Source organism: Lucilia cuprina, chromosome 4 (genome assembly GCF_022045245.1).
Source record: "Lucilia cuprina isolate Lc7/37 chromosome 4, ASM2204524v1, whole genome shotgun sequence".
NCBI classification, from domain to species: domain Eukaryota; kingdom Metazoa; phylum Arthropoda; class Insecta; order Diptera; family Calliphoridae; genus Lucilia; species Lucilia cuprina.
The window spans coordinates 18,386,440-18,407,261 of NC_060952.1; the positions used below are offsets into that span (position 1 = coordinate 18,386,440).

The 20,822-nt window shown below is 28.5% G+C and overlaps 3 protein-coding genes across 7 annotated transcripts; all 3 read left to right on the forward strand.

Moving 5' to 3' along the window:
* Nucleotides 1-3,921: 3,921 nt before the first annotated feature.
* Nucleotides 3,922-7,255, forward strand: LOC111676148 (serine protease grass). Of its 2 annotated transcripts, XM_046948176.1 has the most exons (7): nucleotides 3,922-4,060; nucleotides 4,136-4,311; nucleotides 5,775-5,979; nucleotides 6,050-6,098; nucleotides 6,242-6,432; nucleotides 6,492-6,587; nucleotides 6,660-7,255. In XM_046948176.1, the coding sequence occupies exons 1-7, from the start codon at nucleotides 4,006-4,008 to the stop codon at nucleotides 6,983-6,985; spliced, it is 1,098 nt and encodes a 365-aa protein (XP_046804132.1). In that variant the 5' UTR covers nucleotides 3,922-4,005; the 3' UTR covers nucleotides 6,986-7,255. The 2 variants fall into 2 exon arrangements, with proteins under 2 accessions (XP_046804132.1, XP_023292812.2); XM_023437044.2 differs by lacking the exon at nucleotides 3,922-4,060 and having other exon boundaries at nucleotides 4,177-4,311; nucleotides 5,861-5,979.
* Nucleotides 7,256-8,048: 793 nt separating this feature from the next.
* LOC111676123 (serine protease grass-like) lies at nucleotides 8,049-9,686 on the forward strand. Of its 4 annotated transcripts, none has more exons than XM_046948173.1 (7): nucleotides 8,049-8,178; nucleotides 8,243-8,415; nucleotides 8,474-8,678; nucleotides 8,741-8,789; nucleotides 8,847-9,070; nucleotides 9,127-9,222; nucleotides 9,283-9,686. In XM_046948173.1, the coding sequence occupies exons 1-7, from the start codon at nucleotides 8,124-8,126 to the stop codon at nucleotides 9,600-9,602; spliced, it is 1,122 nt and encodes a 373-aa protein (XP_046804129.1). In that variant the 5' UTR covers nucleotides 8,049-8,123; the 3' UTR covers nucleotides 9,603-9,686. The 4 variants fall into 4 exon arrangements, with proteins under 4 accessions (XP_046804129.1, XP_023292784.2, XP_046804130.1 ...); XM_023437016.2 differs by having other exon boundaries at nucleotides 8,877-9,070; XM_046948174.1 differs by having other exon boundaries at nucleotides 8,759-8,789.
* Nucleotides 9,687-12,191: 2,505 nt separating this feature from the next.
* On the forward strand, nucleotides 12,192-20,061 carry LOC111676124. Its single transcript, XM_046950290.1, has 12 exons — nucleotides 12,192-12,324; nucleotides 12,382-12,759; nucleotides 12,837-12,885; nucleotides 12,947-13,134; nucleotides 13,573-13,668; nucleotides 13,734-14,065; nucleotides 16,788-17,000; nucleotides 17,076-17,226; nucleotides 18,873-19,080; nucleotides 19,142-19,335; nucleotides 19,395-19,490; nucleotides 19,553-20,061. The coding sequence occupies exons 1-12, from the start codon at nucleotides 12,270-12,272 to the stop codon at nucleotides 19,873-19,875; spliced, it is 2,283 nt and encodes a 760-aa protein (XP_046806246.1). The 5' UTR covers nucleotides 12,192-12,269; the 3' UTR covers nucleotides 19,876-20,061.
* The last annotated feature ends 761 nt before the right edge of the window (nucleotides 20,062-20,822 follow it).

The window sequence follows — 20,822 nt, forward strand, 5'->3', positions numbered from 1 at the left end:
AAAGATAAATATTGTATACCTATAAGTATTAAGGAAAATGACATCAGTGTAAAAAATGTATATGCCAAAGGTGTATATTATATTTATGAAAAACAATTATGTTTTCCACATTTTAGTAGGAAAGATCACAAAGGGACCAAAAGGCCACAAGTGTGCGATTTTGCAGTATGGGTACCTAGGAAAATTTTCCATTTTTTCATATCCTCTAGATCTACTATGGATTTTGATTGATTGCAACACTATTTTTTAATTCATTTAAATGTCAATTCTTTCAATTTGAATTAAAAAAAATGAAATTATTGTCTTCTTAATTCATTTTAATTGATTCATATTTTGTTCAATTCTTTTTTGTTGTTAAAGAGTAAATTCAAAATTTTGGTAATTTGGTTTCTTATTTTCCTATTACCTAAATTTATATTTTTAAGAAGATGCGCTGAAAATGAATAACTTGTAATATTAAATATGTTATAATATTTATACTTATTATAATTATAAATTATTATATAAATTATTATTAAAATGAAAAATAATAAAGAAATTCAAAATAAAATAAAAAATATTAACATTTGTACACTTGTAAAACTTTATAAATGTCTTTTAATGTTAATTAGGTATTAAATGATTTACAAGCTCTGCAAACTACGTTTTTTATTAGTTGAATTGGGTTTAGGTATTAATTAAAAATGGCACCTGAAAGTATGCTTTTTCATTTAGCATAATTTTAGCGCCATCTATTGTTTTTAATAGAGGTATTTCAAAAAGTGAAAAATTTAGTTTTTCAACCTGGCAATATTTCCGCTAAAAATTAATGCCATTAACCAAATTTGGTCTGGCAATGCTCTGTTTTCTTTAAAAAACTACAGCATTGCCAGACCAAATTTTGTTAAAGACATTGAATTTTAGCGGAAGTGTTGCCAGGTAGGAAAACTTCATTTTTTCCATTTTTGATATTTATCAAGCTCAAACAATAGATGGCGCTAAATTTATTTTAATTAAAATTCCAAAGCATACTTTAAGGCTTTATATTCGAAATTAAGTGAAAGAAAAATGAATTTTTTGTGTGTTTAATCCATATGTTTATTTAATTTTATTTATTCATATAAATATACATATTTTTATTAAATAATGCAAATTATTTTAAAGTAATATGAACTTAAAATAAATATAAACGAAAAATAAATTTATAATTGAAAATCTATATTAACTGTTAGTTAAAATGCTTATGTGTAAAATTTCATTACATAATTATGAAAATTGCGACCCTAAAAAATATGATAAGTGTACGATAAATAAATAAAATAAAAAGCTCTACGATTAATACATTGTTATTATCCAAAAGATGTGCATTGTATCTTCATCTCTATATCCCCGCTTATCGTTCATTGCTAGGTAGACTGTAGCTCAACATCTTAATACATCTCTGAAATTTTCTACAAATTCGAATAGATAATATTTGAATTTTATAAATTTCTTTTATAACTAAAGTTATAAAAGGAAGTTATTTCACAAAAATTTTTGTAAAAATTCTTAGGAATTGTATTGTAAAAAATCTTAGGTATTGTACAATGTACAATACTTTGGTATTGTATTAATGTTCAGTAATTTAGTGGATTGAAGTCCAGTTACCAGATTCAGTAATTTACGCCATAACCAGTGTATACAACAAATGATTTTGGAGTAAATTTTAATTATGATGAAATCTCAAGATGTTGCTGCTGAAGATGCAGAATTTCTATAAAAAACCAAAATTTATTTATTTTTAACAAGGTAAGACATTTTATTTTAGTCATATACTCAACATCATCTTTATGAAAATATGACTTATGTAATCAAATGTTATTAACCCGATTAAAGTTGTGTTGGATTTAAACATGTTTAAATAATATTGGTATTTTTTTAAGATTCTCATGATTATCATTAATATTTCGGCATGAAATCGAAGATTGATATCGATTACATCCGCTATGTGATCGACTTGAAAATTTGTCATAATTTTAATATTATTGATAACTCCTTATTATATGCGTATTAGCAGGGCAAGGATTTTTATGCACTAAAAAAATAAAAATATGCGCATATACTATGCACTTAAAAATGGGAAAATATCCACTAAAAATATGAAAAATATGCACAAAAAATATTTCTTTGTGAAGGTACTAGGGTATTCAAACGATTAATCGTCGATCGGTTAATGGATCAATTTTTGACGATTAATCGCTCGAATAAATGAAAATTGGTAATTTTTAAATAACAAATAAAACGAATAATTTATAGCAATTAACCGATTAACAAAAACTTATTGTTAAACAATAAAATTACTGTATATCTTATACAAATTTCAATATTTTTATAATAAATTTACTTTCTGTATTATTTTTATAATTACTTTTTTATAATAAGCAATATTTATTGGATGATTTTTATAACAATACAGCAGAAACATAGTAATAAGTTGTTCTGATTAATCTACTTCTTAGAATGGGTTCATGCAGAATCATTTCAGATTTCTGAAAAGAAATCTTGAAAATAATGATATCGCCTTTACTTCTACATCCAGTTTTGAGGAACAGTTTCTAGAAAATTTATAGTAAGTTCTTTAGCAATACATAGTTATACACTAGTTCATTGGAAAGAAATCTTGAAAATAATGATATCGCCTTTACTTCTACATCCAGTTTTGAGGAACAGTTTTTAGAAAATTTATAGTAAGTTCTTTAGCAATACATAGTTATACACTAGTTCATTGGAACTCGTTGATAAATCTCAAAACCATAAATTTAATAAACTTAATTTCTTTATATAGAAGAGGATTTCATATTAAAATAAATAATTTGTAATATTTGAGAAAAAAATTAACAGAATTGAAGTTAAATTAGTGGAAAATTATAATTTTGTTTGTAAGGACTGCCTTATGTACTATAATAACACTTTAACGGAACCACGAACTCGAGAATGATGCAACTAAATGCATAATATACAATTTATGAATTTATAACAAAATATGTAACAACTAATCGATGTCATTTTGAAGCAAACTCTTTGATTCTCAAAGAAAACTAGTAACAAGTTATTTTGAGTTACTGACTACAAACATGCATTTGCATAGAAATCCTTGCCCTGCTTATTGGCGATTTAATTCGAATGACACCTTAATATGTTTTTTTACGAATTATGTTAATATTTTGTAAAAGAAATACTAAATCTAAAGATCTGTTATAATTAAAACAAAGCCTTTACTACTTTTTGCAATTTATAATAATTTATAATTTGCAATGTTAAAAATATAATGCTTCCAATTTTAGAAGTGACTTTGTTCATTTTTTTTAAATGCTTCTAACAAGTAAAACAAAAAACACTAATTAACTTCTATAAGTATTATTAAGTGTTTAGTGTTCTAAGGACTTATTCATAATGAAAAACGAACTGCTAACTATTTTGTGAGAAAATTCTCATAAGGGAAATATAGCAGCAGCTAGTAGTAGTCAGATTTTTATTATGAATTGCCTGTTAGACCGAAGGTGGTAGCTTTAATTCCTTCTTTAAACTATATTTTGCGTTTTAGCTAGAATATACTACACAGTTTTTTTTAATACATTAATAAATAATATTTTATTTATCTAAGTATGTATACATTTTTAAAAACTTAATTGATACATTTGAATGTTAAATAGTTGTACTCATAGTTTTTTTATTATTTACAATTCTCCCAATATGAAAGGGAGTGTATTGGGAATCCCTATACGGGATTAAAATTTTAAAAAAAGTAAATGATTTAAAAAAGAGTCATCACAATAAATGAGTATTACTTTTTTAATGTGTTCAATATTTTATAACTTGTTGTTAACAATTTTCTTAAGCGTCTGTTTGTGTCTGCTTTTGTGCAAATTTATTGTATATTTATATATAAAATTAGTATCCGAACAAATTTCAATATCAGTTCTTTATTTATAGTCGAAGGCTTGAACAAGATTCGTTTAAAATAAAATTATTTTTTTTTAAATAATAATGTTTTGGTTATTATTTGTTTTTTCTCTAGTATCATTAGCAACTACACATGGTCGTGAGTGATTTTAGTTTTTTATTTCTACAGTTTTAAGTGTGATGATTCATTGATTTAAATTATTTAATTGTTTAGAATATGATAAAGACTGTCAAATGGCAAATAAACAAACTGGCCGCTGTGTACCTATAAAATCATGTAGAAAAACATACGAACTTTTAAATAAAATTCTTACTAGTGGAGGCGGTAAACCGACAGATTCAGAAAGAGACTTATTATTAGCATCGAAATGTGGTACTATGAAAAATGAAGTAAGTAGAATGTTTAAATTGTGAATAGAGTGTTTTCTAATTGATTAAATCGAGTTGAGAATAATAATGTGGTTTTTATTTGTTTATTTTTATTTAAAATATAATAAATTTGAAAGCTGCTCTCAGTATTCTCAATTTAAAATATGTTCTATTATCAAATTAAAATGCCGGTCTCATTTCTTTAAACTTCAATCTCTCTTCATTTATATACATATATACATAATATATAGAATAGTTGACATTTTCGTTATATTATATACTAGCTAATACCCGGTGTGCTGTCCCAATCGAAATTAAATACATAATAATAAAAAATATATATTTATTTAGTTATTAAATTATGCAATTTTTCTTAAAGGTTTATTTGAAGATTTTAGCTCTAATAGTTGCTTAGATATACGAATTTTTCTATTTAATATATGGGGGGTTTCAAGTTGCCAGATGATGGTCCGCCCTTTTGTCCCCAAAAATTTTCAGATGAATATTAAAGTAATTTGTGCGATACTTGAAGAATCTTGTTCTATTAGTTTCCCAGTTAAACGAAATTTTGTATTTAATTCATATGGGATGTACCAAGTACCCCATTGAAAGTCCGCCCGTTATACTCTAAATGTTGAGATGGCTGTTAAAGTTTTCCAAGTAAAATTTAAATATTCTAGCTCTAATAGTTTGTCAGATATACGATTTTTTTTTATTTTATTCATATGTCCCCCCAGATGAAAGTCCGCTATTTTTTTTATAAAATGTTCAAATGAATATTATATTTCTTCGTGCAAAATTTTAAGAATTTATTTCTATTAATTTCCCAGATAAACGAATTTTTGTATTTAATTACCATGGGAGGTGCTGCTTCCCTCATGGGTAGTTCTCCAATTTACTACACAAAATGTTTTCATGGATGTTAGAGTTATTCGTGCAAAATTGTAAGATTCTTACTGTAACAGTTTCCAAGATAAACGAATTTTTGTCTCATGCTAGGCCGCCCACCTCTTTATCCTAAATAACCATATTGCCACTAAAGTGGCCCCGACAAAGTTTGAGGGTTCTAACAGTTATATTATCCCAAATATAAGGATTTTATATTTTCTTAATATGGGCGTGGCTCCTCGCCCATTTGAAATTTCAAAATAAATAGTAGCCTATTGCCTATTCCAGACGTAAAGGAATACGCTGTTCAAACAAACACACATTCATTTTTATATATACATAAATATACATATATATATATATGATTGAAACGATCTCCTCAAAAAGGACATTTCAATTAATCCAATACAGTGATCAATTCAGGAGCCAAGTCCACCTTTTATCTTGCTAATTTTTAAAAAAATTTCAAGTTTAAATAATAAATTACAAAATTTTTGAAAAAAATCAACTTGTTAAGTTTAACTGAAATCAACTGAACATTAATATTTGATATTAATTGGTCTATTGTTCAATTTTTTTTTTCATAACTTTGTAAGACTTTAGTTTGCTGTAGCGAATCGGAAATTCAGTTGAATGTTGATGGATTGAACATATTGAAAGAAACTTCTTGTGGTATTTATAGTGTGGATAAAGTTTCGAATGGTCATCAAGCAGCATTATTTGGTTATCCATGGATGGCTTTACTAAAATATAATGATGAACGTCAACCCTTTAAATGTGGTGGCACAATAATAAGTGATCGTAAGTTAATGGATATTTTGTAAATATTTTACACAAATTTAAACTGATTGCTTTTTTTAATTTCCAATAGAATATATTTTAACGGCAGCCCATTGTGTTTATAAATTGGAACATTTACTGTAAGTTTTTAAAATAGTTAATGTTTATACTCAAGTAACAATAACACAAATATTCTCCATTGAGTGTCCCCTGTCTTTCTTTTTAAATTTAATCAATAATTTTTTTTTAACTTAAATCATATGTTTGCTTAAATTTTAAACAGTGATGCAGTACGTTTGGGAGAACATAAAATAAGCACAGAAAGGGATTGTATTAAAACACCACGAAAAGATATATGTGCTCCACCTGTAGAGGATGTTGGAATAGAAGAAATAATAATTCATGAGAAATACTCTAAGAGCCTTTATCATGACATAGCTTTGCTACGTTTGAAAAGAAAAATTACATTTCAACGTAAGTTAATAATTTACAATTTAAAACTAAAACTTTAAATAATTTGACTCTAATTTCAGGTCATATAAAACCCATTTGTTTGCCAATATATGACAATTTACGTAATAAGGAATACAGTCAGTATGTCATCTCTGGTTGGGGTACAACAGAGAATGGTTAGTGTAAATTTTATATATATATTTTTTAATTTTAGTCTCTAATTAAAAATATATGTTCTCACTTAATAGGCACTACATCTGATGTTTTGTTAGTCGCTGTTGTTTCCAAAGTTGATCGCACGGAGTGCGAGAGATTGTTAAAAATGCATCGCCTTCGATGGCCAATAACAATGGGACAAATTTGTGCCGGTGGCAAAGATTTGGTAGATACCTGTCGTGGTGACTCTGGTGGACCATTAGGATATCGCGATTTTTACAATGATACACCACGTTTTATACAGTTTGGTATTGTTAGTTTAGGTTTGGAAGCGTGCGGTGTTAAAGAAGTACCAACTAGTTATACGAATATTTCATATTATTTGCAATGGATAACGGATCATATCACGGCAAAGTAATTAAAAATTATTTTTAATTACACATGTGTAAATCTCATTTCCTGGGGTTTTAATTCCATCCCAGGAAATTTTTTTTAAGTTCGATATGTACATTATATTTTTATTGAATGAAAATGGATTCTATTTTTTTCTGAAATCCTTAGACTTTATAGAAAACGTTGCCAAATTAATTGAAAATTAGAAAAAATTATAATTAACCTTAGGTGGCTATATATGAATGTATGTATATAATCTGTATTCTAGGAATTCAATAAATACCATTATACCAGACTTACTTGTTCTGTTTAAATTTATTTATATTTTATACTTAAAATTTTCTTATCTCAATAGCAAGAAACGGTGTTGCTAATTTAGCACTTTTAATGCTAGATTTAGCACCTTATAAACTTATTTAGTACCCAAAAAGGTAATCTAGCTCCTTTTTAGCGTCTTAAAATATTTTTTGGCATTTTTTTTTATCACATTATACGTTTTTTATAACATTTTCGTTTTTGAAAAGGAACTTTTTAAATTTTCAAATATTTTGTTGGGTATTGAAAATGGGCAATATCGATCCACATTTTCGTATAGCCCAAATACAAGGGGCCGCCCAAAAAACAACTTTAACCACCACAACTGTTTTAAAAATGTGAGTACAGCCTTGAAATTAGACATAAAAAATCCTATATAAGCTAAATTCACAAATTTTATAAGGATCGATCCATAAGAAAATTTCTTTTAAGCAAATTCGGATCACAGGACCTGAATATATCAAAAAATGATTTAATATATGTCTTCCATTAGAATTTTGCTTAAAAATATCATTGTAACTGTAAAATAAATTTCAAAACTATTCAAAACAAAACATGTATGTGTTGCATATAAATTGAATGGTTCTGGAACTAGTCCTTTAATAAATGATATTAGTTCAACTTTGCTATGTTCAGAAATAATTCCAGAGAACTTATTTAGAACGAGATCTTTTTCCGGCGATTTATAATCCAAAATAAAAATCTAGCATTTTGTCAACACTTTTTTGAAGTATTTTAAAAATAAATGATTGTTAAAAGATTGCATTCATCTGTATATAAATTAATCTCTTTTAATAAGAAGTTTTAAATCACTCAACGGAGGAATACCAGCACATATATTTTGAAAAATGTTTTACGATTTTCTAATAATAATTCCTTTACTGTGGACAATTGCAGAAGGACGTAAGCCATTTATTTGAAATTATTTCTCTTCATTGCGTATTTATATATATTTTTTTCTAAACAGAATATGGAACTAATTGTTTACTACCCAATCATCAAATTGGCCAATGTATGCCTTTGAAATCTTGTAAAACAACATATAGAATAGTTAATAATATTCTTTATAATGGTGGTAGAATTAGCAATGCTGATCGAGAAAAGCTTTGGAGTCTAAAATGTGGAACTATGAGAAATAGTGTATGTATGACAGTAAATTTGTTTGTATTTTAAATTTAGTATAATTAATTATTTCAAGTACTTGGTATGCTGTGAAGAGTCTGAAATTCAATTAAATCCTCTTGGTATAAATTTACTAACAAGTAATTCTTGCGGAATAGAAAACATAAATAGAGTATCTTTTGGTAGAGATGCTAAATTATATGGTTTTCCTTGGATGGCTTTGTTAAAGTACGATGATCCAATAAAGCCATTCAAATGTGGAGGAACTTTAATAAGTGATCGTAAGTATTTTTAATGAATCTAAACCAATGTTTATTTAAAGTTTTGTTGTTCGTACTTTAAGAATATGTTTTAACTGCAGCTCACTGTATTAATGAAACCTTAAAACCACTGTAAGTATATATTTGAGTCCACAATTAATAAATAAGCGGATAAATAATACAAATAAGTATCTGCATATACAATTACATATATTTCAGTATAGCAGTAAGACTTGGAGAACATCGTATTAGCACCGAAATAGACTGTGAAAACTTGGGAAGAAAAACTATTTGTTCACAACCCGCCGAAGATATTGGCATTGAAGAAATTATAAAACATGAGAATTATTCAAAAAATTATGTATATCATGATATTGCATTACTGCGTCTTAATAGAAAAGTTCGCATACAACGTAAGTACAATTTTTATATATTTATTAATAAAATAATTTAATTATATTTTATGTAGAACACATTAAAACTATCTGCTTGCCAATATACGACAATTTGAGAACAAAACAATATGATAAGTATGTCATATCCGGATGGGGAGCAACAGAAAGAGGTCTGTAACGATTTATACTGGAATATGCTTCATTAGTATAAAAACGTTTTATTCCTTAAGATTTGTTATCCGATGTTCTTCAGGTTGCAGTTGTATCAAATTTAAATCAGGGAGTATGTCAAACACAATTAAGAACGTTTCGTTTTCGCCAGATTATAACAAGGGGTCAAATTTGTGCAGGTGGTGAAAATTTGACTGACACCTGTAAAGGAGATTCTGGTGGACCTTTGGGTTTTAAAGACTTTTATGACGGCAAGCCTAGGTTTATACAATTCGGAATTGTAAGTTCTGGTACTACAGGCTGTGGCCGTATAATATCACCATCTATATATACAAATGTCGCGCACTATATACAATGGATAACGGATAATATGTACTGAAACATATAATAGTGTGCAATTGATAAACTTTTATACATTTGAATTTACATAAATGTTGAAATAAAGAAGATTACCTTTACTAAACATTAATTTTTTGGTGGCACCATAATGACGCAATTCGATTTTATATATCGATGTCTCTAAACTAAAATTTTCCAATCGCAGTTAGTTGCATTAAGAAACTTCTCTTATGTAGGACTGTGGTCCCTAGCCACTTTTTTTGAGGCGTGGCCGAATTAATACAAAAAAACTTAATGTGATGGTGAAAATCTGATTAGAATCGATCTTTATATAAATAAAACTACTGGATTGAAAATTTGTTAACCTGTGTTATTAATCAACTAATCGATAACAACATCCAACTCGTTTAATTTTTAACTTTAATACTTGAACTTTTAAAACCCAGAATTACATTCATAACCACATCAAAAGTGGCACTATGTAAATTGTTTTATATCTTCTTTGAAAGTCTTGTTTAATGACTTATAAAGAAGCGAAAAAAAAACTCTTTTATTTCAGCAAAAAAAGAAGTGAAATTTACTCCATAGAAGTACTAAAATATACGCGAAGAAGTAATGATTTTATATCGGACTTGTTAAAGAAGGGATGTCCTTTTTATTTGATTCAAAATTCACTACATCTGAGGGGTTACTCTGTAACTCGATTCGATAGAAAACCTTTTCGAATTTGTATGTTAAACACATTGTGTTTCGAAAACTTTTTCTTTCGAATCGAAATTCGAAGTAACGCCCCTGAAGTCATTCTCAAGAAGTAATTTGTATGTTCTTTTTTTAAGTTTTTTAAGGAAATGCCATAAAATACGAAATTATAAAGTACAAACTATTCACTAATAGAGTAAAATATGCTCTAAAAACTAGAAAATATGCCTTTAATATACTACAAAAGTCAAATCTATGCAAAAGTGTACGCTAATAATATCCATGCCAATATTCTTAAATTTGACTTAAACATGAGTACTACATACGACGCATCATAAAAAAATGCACTTGCATATTTTGGTTTCTTTGGTAATAAGCAAGATATAATCTGATTTTCGAAAATAAAAAATAAATTCTGAAAATTAAGTCAAAAAACAATGGAAAGTGTAACATAATTTCATTGCATTTTGTTATAATATATTGTGTTTTTGTAAATGGTGTATTTTTACGGAAACTGTTGATTGTAGTTTTTTATAAATAAATTTCTAAGAAATGTTTAATCAAGTTTTTATCAAACTCATGTATGGGACACACATTCCAAAGCCACTGAGAAGGTCTCTCAGTCATTCCATATGGATTATGTACTAAATTATTAATAATTGATATGTAATTGTAAACTTTTTTAAATGTAATACACCTATCGAATATTTGACAAAAATGTTGTGACCCCTTAAAATTCGACAGTAATTTTTCTTTATTAAATAAGAAGTTGTTACATTAGAATGTTTTTTTTTGAGTTTCAATTTTATTTGCAATTAAAAGAATCAAAAACATCTAAAAAAATTTGACAAATATTTATTAGATATTCCGTTTCAAGAATTAATTTTTACAAACATTTAAATTAATGACGAATTAGTTTACTTCCCTTTAAACACTCATATTAAAATTCTTTCTATACCCAGTGATTGATAAGAATTCTCTAAAAACAGGTTTTCTATAGGGTGTTTGGGGAATGCCCCAGATATGTGGGCTGTTTAAAATATGTATGTGTATGTTTAATTTTTTAGATTTAAGAGTTCATTAAAATATTTGGGATTTTTTCTTGTATTTGAATTTATATTTAAATTTTATTTTCACGTTAAACTTAAATGAAAAAAATTAATTTAAAAGTATTTTTCATTTTAAATTGTACAAGTTCGTTGAACATTTTTGTTTAAAAATAAGTGAAAATTATTAATAACATTTTTGGATTTAAATCGTAGGGTATTGTGGTAATCACAGCTGTAAATTAATATTGTTGAGTTGTAGAATTTTGTTTACAACCAGAATTTAAAATAATAAATTCATTAATAATGTTGTAAAGATTATTTTGATCCTGCTTATTTAGGAACTTGATTTCCATCAAGGCAGCTTTTTTGTCGAGATACGAGTATATTCAACATAATTATGAACTTAAATGCGCTATTCAGTTCATTTGCACGGGTGCTAGGTGAAATAATAGACCGATGTTAACCATTTGCAATACAATACCATAGAGTATCACGTGCCAAATATAATTGAATTATCTAAAAAATTGTGACCTGTAGTTTGATTACAAAGTTTACAAGCCCTATTCGGGGGTTCAGTTGTATGGGGGCTAAGTGATATAATGAAAATAATCTTAACCATTTTGAATAGGCTTCGTTCTTTAGACAATAGAAGATCTTGTACTAAGTTTCATTCAATTATCTTCAAAATTGTGAACTAAATTTTACTCTTTTAAAACAATTTAATTTTTTTTCAATTTTTCTTATCGGTTAATGAAATAATACATTAAAATACTTTCTATTATATCAACTTAATATGTTGTTAGTTAGTTGTTAGTAAACAAAATGATTTTATTTATTATATTTTATTTTAGAGCTTTAATAAATTTAAATATTTCATTGAATATTATAACACTTTTATCAATTTAACTGCAAATATAAATATTTTTTAACAAAATAAGCAAATTTGTTCAGAAATAACAATGATTCGGTGGCTGATTTTAATTCTTTTTTTAACACTGAATCATGTAAATTCCAGTAAGTATTCTAAGAAATATAAATATCTTTTAAACCAATAAATTTAAATTTCTTTAGAATATGCTACACCATGCCTTATATCAGGCCAACAATCTGGTTTTTGCATGCCAGTTAAATCATGCAAAAGAATTTATGATTTTTTTACTCGAGTTAGCCAAAATGGTGGCAATATTTCGGAGCATGAGAAAACTAAATTAGCCTCATTATATTGTGGTACATTTAACAGTGCTCCACACGTTTGCTGTCCAAAAGAAGATATTCAATTAAATGTTGAGGGTTTGAATATTTTAAAAAATCAAACATGTGGTGTTTATTTCATAAACACTGTTGCAAATGGACAAAACGCATCTATATTTCAATATCCATGGATGGCTTTATTAAAATATGATGGTCAGAGTGATCCCTTTAAATGCGGAGGGTCTTTAATAAGTGATCGTAAGTTTAAAACTACATATTTAAATAAGACTTAAGAAATATGATTGTACAACTTAAATTAATAGTTTATTTTTAAGAATATGTCTTGACAGCAGCACATTGCGTTAAGGGAAAAGAAGATGTACTGTAAGTAAAGTTTATAATAATTTAAATTTTTTAAAATATATAATTTTTAAAAATTTTTTAGTAAAACTGTTCGTTTAGGAGAATTTCAGATAAGCACTGAAATTGATTGCACTAATGTAAGGCGAAAAAATCAATGTGCTCCACCCGTAGAGGATGTTGAAATTGAAGAACTGATAATGCATGAACATTATCAGGGTATATACCATGATATAGCACTAATAAGATTAAACCGCAAAGTGGAATTTAAACGTAAGAAGAGAAAAATTTTAAACTTTTGTTGTTTTTGTTTTATAAAAAAATTAGCAACTTATTATTATTATTATTATTATATATTTTTGTCTAATTTTTGTTTCAAGTAGAAAAATGAAATGATAAATAATTAATTGTTGCAATTGAACTTCAACAAAACAAAGATCTAACAAATGTGTTATTGAACTTAAACAACAGGTTTGCCAAAATTTTGAATCTGTTTGTTTAGAATTACTTTTTGAATGTCAAAGCAACAACCTCAGAATTTCTAAACGATTAATAGAATTATTGTTTGGAATTTTTTATGGAAAAAGTGCTTAATAACACCATAAATAAGTTATAATTTAATTTTGGTTGTGCAGCTAATACGTTTTTATTAAACCATTCAAACACGTGTTTCATTTCATAAGTTATATGACCCCTTTGTTAATTATATAGGTCACATCAAACCAATTTGTCTTCCAATTTATGAATACTTACGTACACAGGATCATGACAACTATGTAATATCTGGTTGGGGTAAAACAGAAAATGGTTTGCAATTTTAATTTTTTAATCTTTGACTGCATATGAATTCTAAACTATTCCAATATTTTTAGGTATAACATCAGATATATTATTGCACGCTTTTGTACCCAAAGTTAATCGTTCGATGTGTCAAAATCAGTTGAGTTTTTATAGTTTACGACATCCCTTAAATGATGGTCACATTTGTGCTGGTGGCAGAAATTTAGTTGATACATGCCGTGGCGATTCTGGAGGACCTTTGCTTTATCGAGATTTTTATGAGAAACGTCCACGTATTATACAATTTGGAATAGTTTCTACAGGATTGCGCACTTGTGGAGTTGTCAATGTACCAGCTATTTATACAAATGTTTCGCATTACATACAGTGGATAACAGATAATTTGAAAGAAACTGTTAGCAAAGTTTAGGTCAAGGTGAGACCAGTACATACATTGGCTAAATTGTAAAAACTTTCAATGCTTAAGTTGCTATGTATATAGAAAATTGTATAATACCAAAGAAAATAAAAAAAATTATATATATAAACATTTCGCGATATATGTATAATTCAAATTGATATACTTTCTAGAACTTTTCAACTTAAAACAGATCATAATCGAAATTCTGAAAAGCCCATTATTATTACTCACTTCAATTCTGCATGTCTCCGTTAAGCAACTTTGATTTAACTACTATGTATCGTAGTGTAGATTCTTGTAGATTCAATCGCAAATTCTGTCTGGACAGTTATTGATTGTACATTATTTTAACTACAACATCATAATTACTCTTCTTTCTTATAAACAAAAAAACTAGTTCTGCTACTTTAATTCCCTATGACTTTTTTTGCTTCAAATTGCGTATTGACTCTCAAGACAAGAGAACACGATGTATAACACCTGTTTGTATATTTTTATAACCACCATTAAAATCGATATATTGATTTTGTCATTCCGTTTATAACATATTGAAATATTGTATTCTTCTTCTCTGGTTGTTCACAACAGGATGCAAATTGGGCCTCAACCATAAATCGCGTAACAATTTATGGTTGAGGCCCACCACTTAACTTGTTTGGGAGGCCCCTGATTTTAGACCAGTAGTTGATTTTGTATTGGGATTGATCCCATCCTGCCTGCCGTTTCGAATTGGAGCTACTATGTCAAGAGATTAGATAGCTCGAGTAATTTAGCAAAGACTTGTACATGTACCGGTACAGCCATGTTCAAAGATTGCCACTTGAGATCTTCATAAAACGATTCAGGGGAGCGTGGTAGGCCGTTCTCAAATCTACCCAGTGGATGAAAAAGACCATCATAAAATAAGCCATTAAGGCAGGTTAAGGTTAATGTTAAGCACTTTAAACAAAAGTACAATAAGAATAACGAGAAAGATAATAGGAAGAAGATAGTTAAAAAGTATAGATATTTACTTATGAAGCTCAGCCAAGGAAGTGAATAATTCCCTAGTAGATTGCTAGGGTAAAGACCCTAGACACCCAGTTCGCCATGAAACCAATTCCTTAGCCATTTTAGTAAAATATATACCCGATCAATTCTACTTCCCACACCATTTCGCATAACCTGCAATAGACCTGTACATTGCTACCCTAATACTCAGTGCTGACAAATGCACTAACTGAGAATCAGAATTCTTAAACTGTGTTTATTCAGTCCTATAAGTATTTTGGTAGCCGCCATATCAAGTTTTTGCTATAGAGCCTTTTATAATTTGCAATCCTATTTATTATTCCAGAACTGTTTTATGATACCACTAAGTCTTTCGACGGTTTTAACATCTTTTTTCTGTCATATGTATATCAAGGTTCGAAACTAATCTAGCCAGTTCGTCTGTAACCTTATTACCATGCACATTACAGTGCCCCGGCACCCAACACAGTATAATGCAAACAGTCTGACAATATCTCTAAGGACTTTTCGACAATATATAAATAACCGGGCGTGAATGTACCATGTGATCAACCAATGCTTTGAGAGCATTTTGATAAAATAGCAATGAAATTCAAGATACCAAATTTTATTAGGATCGGACTATAATCGACTCTATCCTACATCCTAGACCTCATATTATCAATAAATCGTTAAAAAATTATTGTATTAAAATAAAAATCTTGAAAAAAATTATTTTCAAAACGATTTACAATATGCGATTTGATGGCAGGTATATAAGATTCGGCAATGCCGAATACAACACATTCTCTTGTTTTTATCTGGTAAAGAATGAAAACCTGCTCTTAATTAATTGTGGATTTAAATGATTCATACATATTATCTGTACACAATAATATAGGTACTTTATATAGACAGATATAAATTTTACCCTTAAAACGTTACTATACGTCATTATATACATATAAACTCGTTTTACAAAAAAAGAACAGGTGTTTTAAAGAATTTACACTTTTTAAAAATTCGTAAAAAATAGAATTTCTCTGATAAACTATTTGCATTTAATTTCATATTTTTAAAAACTATAAAGTTAAAATCGAGAGACAATTGTTTCTCTGATAAGTCTATGATTCAATAAACAATTTATATTTATAATTGTTATGTATGCATTTTATTTTTGTACATTATCTTTGTCAAGACAAAATACGAGCACAAACAAATTAACTCTTTAGTTAATCTGATAAATACAGATATGTATATTTTCATATCCATTCATTCATTCATAAATACATACGTTAAACGCATATCGAGAACTGTTCGAAAACAAAAACTTAATTTACTAGGTACATACTATATAGAATCAAGTTTAAGCACGCTTTTTATTCAAGAGAATTAAAAGCCGGTTTATTGTACTAATATTTAAAGATCATTTACATTTAGATTTGTTGTACGTATGTATAAACAAATAATTTAATAAAAACTGTATGCAATGCCCGATTTAATAAACAGTTGAGAAGAATACTTGCTTGAAAAATCATCTATCTAGTATCTAGTAGTATTGTATTAAAACTTGAACTTGAAAAATTTGTGGATAGAAAATAATAAATTGCAGTGGAAAGAAAAAATAACACCAGAAAATGAAATTTTTATATAGAAATTTCCTCAAATTATTAAATGTTTTGGTTTTTACAACTGTAATTAATGGACGTATGTTAATTTTTTATATATATATTAGTTAAAAAATTTTATAAATGATATAAATCGTTATAAATTGACATTTATAGAGGAATCTTGCACAACACCAGCTCTGGAAAATGGCTTTTGTGTTCCGTATAAAGATTGTCCATTTGTTCAAGAATTAACACAAAATTATGGTAGTGCCGAAGCTATACCCAAGTATTATTTTAATTTTATATTTAAGTCAAAGTGTTCAAAAGAAAAAGAACCCGTAAGTGTAATTTTTGACGACGTTATGAGTGTTTAAGTTATAAATTAAAGATTTAAATAATAACTTTTTTCTTAGATACGACTATGTTGCAAACTTCCGAAAGATTATATGAAACCAACTGCACAGCCATCAGAAGCCCCTGTAGTTACACCTGCTGGTGCTGATCCTAAATTAACCGAAGATCTTGACTACAACAAAGATTTTAATTCACAATTCAATGCTCAAGGTATGAAACGAATGAAATAAGTATGTACTTATATGTATTAATATATAAAAGAAAAAGCAATTATTACGTCGAACAATTTGAAAATCTAACGGTTGCAAGTTCTAAAAGACTTTTGACTTTTTAAATGTCATATTTATAACAAATAATTTATATAATTAACATATAAAGGCTTTTCTCAAATTGAGAATAAACAACTAAAGAAATTTAATCCCTTACAATTTGCAAAATAATATATTGACGCGATCGTTTAAAGTTGTGTTTTCCGATAAAAATATTTTATATCAATGGGACTGATTATTTCCAATACCTAATAATAGATGAGATATTTTTAGATCAAAGGCTCAGTTATGAGATAGTGATCCACTTTGACAATTTCTAAAGACAGTATGGTGTTAAAATCAGAACCGACTGATGCATTGTTCAAAAGGATATTAAAAGTCGCCTTTTCACAATTTAAAAACTTATCTGCTTATCTGCCAACATATCACGGAGTAAAATGATTTGCCTGCGATCGATGATTGATGAAATCTCATCGTGTTTGCACTTAGTTTCTGTAGTTGGGCACAAAACGCTAGAAGAAAAAGACTGTGGAGCTAAATGTTGGAACTGGTTTGATAGCGCAAGTGAAATAAAGTCATTTGGCAGGTGATCGTGTAAATCACTCGGCATCTGTCCATGTGAAAACGGCCGCCCCCGGGGCAGGTTACCTTGATGTAGCCTTGATCCAGCTTAAGCGTTTGGTGTCGGGTATTGGGGTTTGTCTTATACTTTTCTTTTTCAAACGAGGTGCTAGCAGTACCTTCAGTAACATCCGAATACATCCTCATCCTTTCTTTTTAACTACACCATTTGGTAATTTCGTACCGGAATGGGAAATGTTGGTTAAAATACTGCTGCACAGTGAAGTCTATAATTCTGGATAAGTTCGTTGCTGTTGCAGAGACAACACATACTCTGTTCTCCGTTAGTAAGTGCAGGTCTTGGATTCATGTTTCGTGCTATTGAATACGTTTCTAGGTGCTGTTGACGACTCAATTTCAGATGCCATTTCATTTGCGTGTTTGTAAACCGAAGTGATGTTTTGCATTTCGGAAATTAAGCAATGGTCAAATAGCTTGAGTCCACAATTAGGCGGTGGTTCACCCTGTGGTTGAGAAAAAAATAAGACCAACACAAATGAAGGTGTTCGCGTAAAGCGCTAGGCATATGTCCATGTATGTATTCAAACTACAGATCACAATTTAAAAGATAATCTTATTTGATGGTCCAGTATAGCCCCCATAAAATTGTCTGCCTAAAATTGCACTTAAATACCCACAAAAAATGATAAAAAATAAAGCAAATTTTAATCCAAGCCTCATTAAAGTCCTCTTCAGAAAATTATTTTGGAATAACAATTGACTAGTGAATTTTACATACATCTCACATTAATAACGATAAGGAACCTTCCATGAAGGTTCATTGTCTTGACGTCCACGACAATGCTTTTATAATTCTTTGACGTCAATCAGAACAACTTTCCTTAAACGTGTTTAAAAAAATACATTTCGCAATACTGTGTAATTTAATTTATACCTTAATGTGAAATTAAGTTGTAAAATACTTTTCTTAAAACCAATTTAAAATACTTCTGAAATATTTTACAGGTATAAGTATTCTCAGTGGATTAAGCTGCGGAATGACTGGAGGAGATCGTGTGGCTGGCGGTAATGAAACAGATTTAGCAGAATATCCATGGATGGCTTTAATACGCTACGATGCACCTGGTGATGAGTTTAAATGTGGTGGTTCCTTGATAACAAATCGTTATGTTTTGACAGCTACACATTGTGTTAATAAGGGCATATATCCAGCGTAGGTTATTGTTTGAATTAAAAAAAATAATAAGAAAGACCGATTTACTATAATTATACAGAATTGGAGTACGTTTGGGAGAACATGATCTTTCAACTAATCCAGATTGTAGACAAAAGGGAAGAAAAAAAGTATGCAGTCCAGTTGTAGAAGACTTTGGCATCGAAAAAATCGTCACACATCCTCGTTATAATGAAAGACGACGCATTAATGATATAGCCTTAATAAAGTTGGATCGTAATGTAGATTTCAAAAGTAAATATATTTATTATTAAGATAAGATACTTTTGAGAACTTAACAAATTTCATTACAGAACATATTAAGCCGGTTTGCTTGCCCATAACTAAGCCATCTTATGAAATTGAATCAAATGCTTTTACCATTGCTGGTTGGGGAGCCACAGAAAAAAGTAAGTTTTTTTGGAAATATCTTCTAGAAAGAATTTAAATTATAGATTTTAAAATTGTTTAGGTACTCGATCTTTAGTACTTTTAAAGGCTCAAGTATTGGGTCAATCACGTTCAGTATGTCAAAATGTTTTTTCATCATTTTCAATTGAAATAAATCTAAAACATATTTGTGCTGGAGATTTAAAAACTGGTCGTGATACCTGCAGGGGAGACAGTGGTGGTCCACTGGTGGGTTTTAACACATATTCGGATGTAAAACGTTATATACAATATGGTGTTGTGGCATCGGGTGGTATTGCCTGTAATCTTGAACAAGGGTTTCCTGGTATTTATACAAATGTTTTAACCTATTTACCATGGATCACAAATAATATTATTGATTAATTTAGAGTAAGCATTAGTAATTTAAGTTCTATTGATTTAAGAAAGTCACAATTTTATTTACTCGTATTTAGGTTTAAAAAAATTGCATTCATCTATGAATTGTTATAAAAAAATATTTTCTACATTATCATGTCGTTAGAAATAAGAGGAAGTATATGAAAAATATAAAATACAAATTTGTAAGTTTTTAACTGACTTTTAAATATGAAAATGAAATATTTGTCTATGGGACAATCGGCACTTCTTCTAACAGGTGGTCTACTTGTGGATTTTCTTGCCAAACAACTGGCAAATAGATTGATCTTGGGTTCCAGAGGTCATGCAATGATTGTAGATGTGCTCCCAAATCTACGCCATGCCACTGTATATTATAATCACTGATTATGACGAAACAACACCTGTAAATGTTGTTGGCCTTAATGTGTATATAGATGGTAAAAATTTTGGAAGGAAAATCTCTTTGTGGCTCTATGATGTTTGCTTTATTATACAGCGATAAAAAGAGCATTCAAGAATTTATACTGGCAGCCAAGACGCTATCAAATCCCTGAGAGATGTACACTTTTCACCAAAACTTGTTCAAGAATGCCGGGCGTCTCTCAATGAGATGGGAACACATTCAAGAATTACCCTAGTTTTCGTCAAAGGATATGGGAAGATAATTGTGAACATTCCTGCTGATATCTTAGCAAAAGCTGTTATAAGGTTGGCCTCAGAGAATTCTGTGGCTTCAAATTCCGATATTTGGATGTCAAAAATAAAAAAAAAAATCTCTTAATGACACGCTTATGTAAATTTCACTGGTTTTTCACCAACCCTTGATGTACTTCAAATATGTTTTCTGTAATGACTTTTTAACATTTCTTTTCTCACTTTTACCTTGGTTTTCATTTGTAAGGAAATATTTGGTTTATAAAAGTGAATAACATGTAATAGCATTTTTAGAT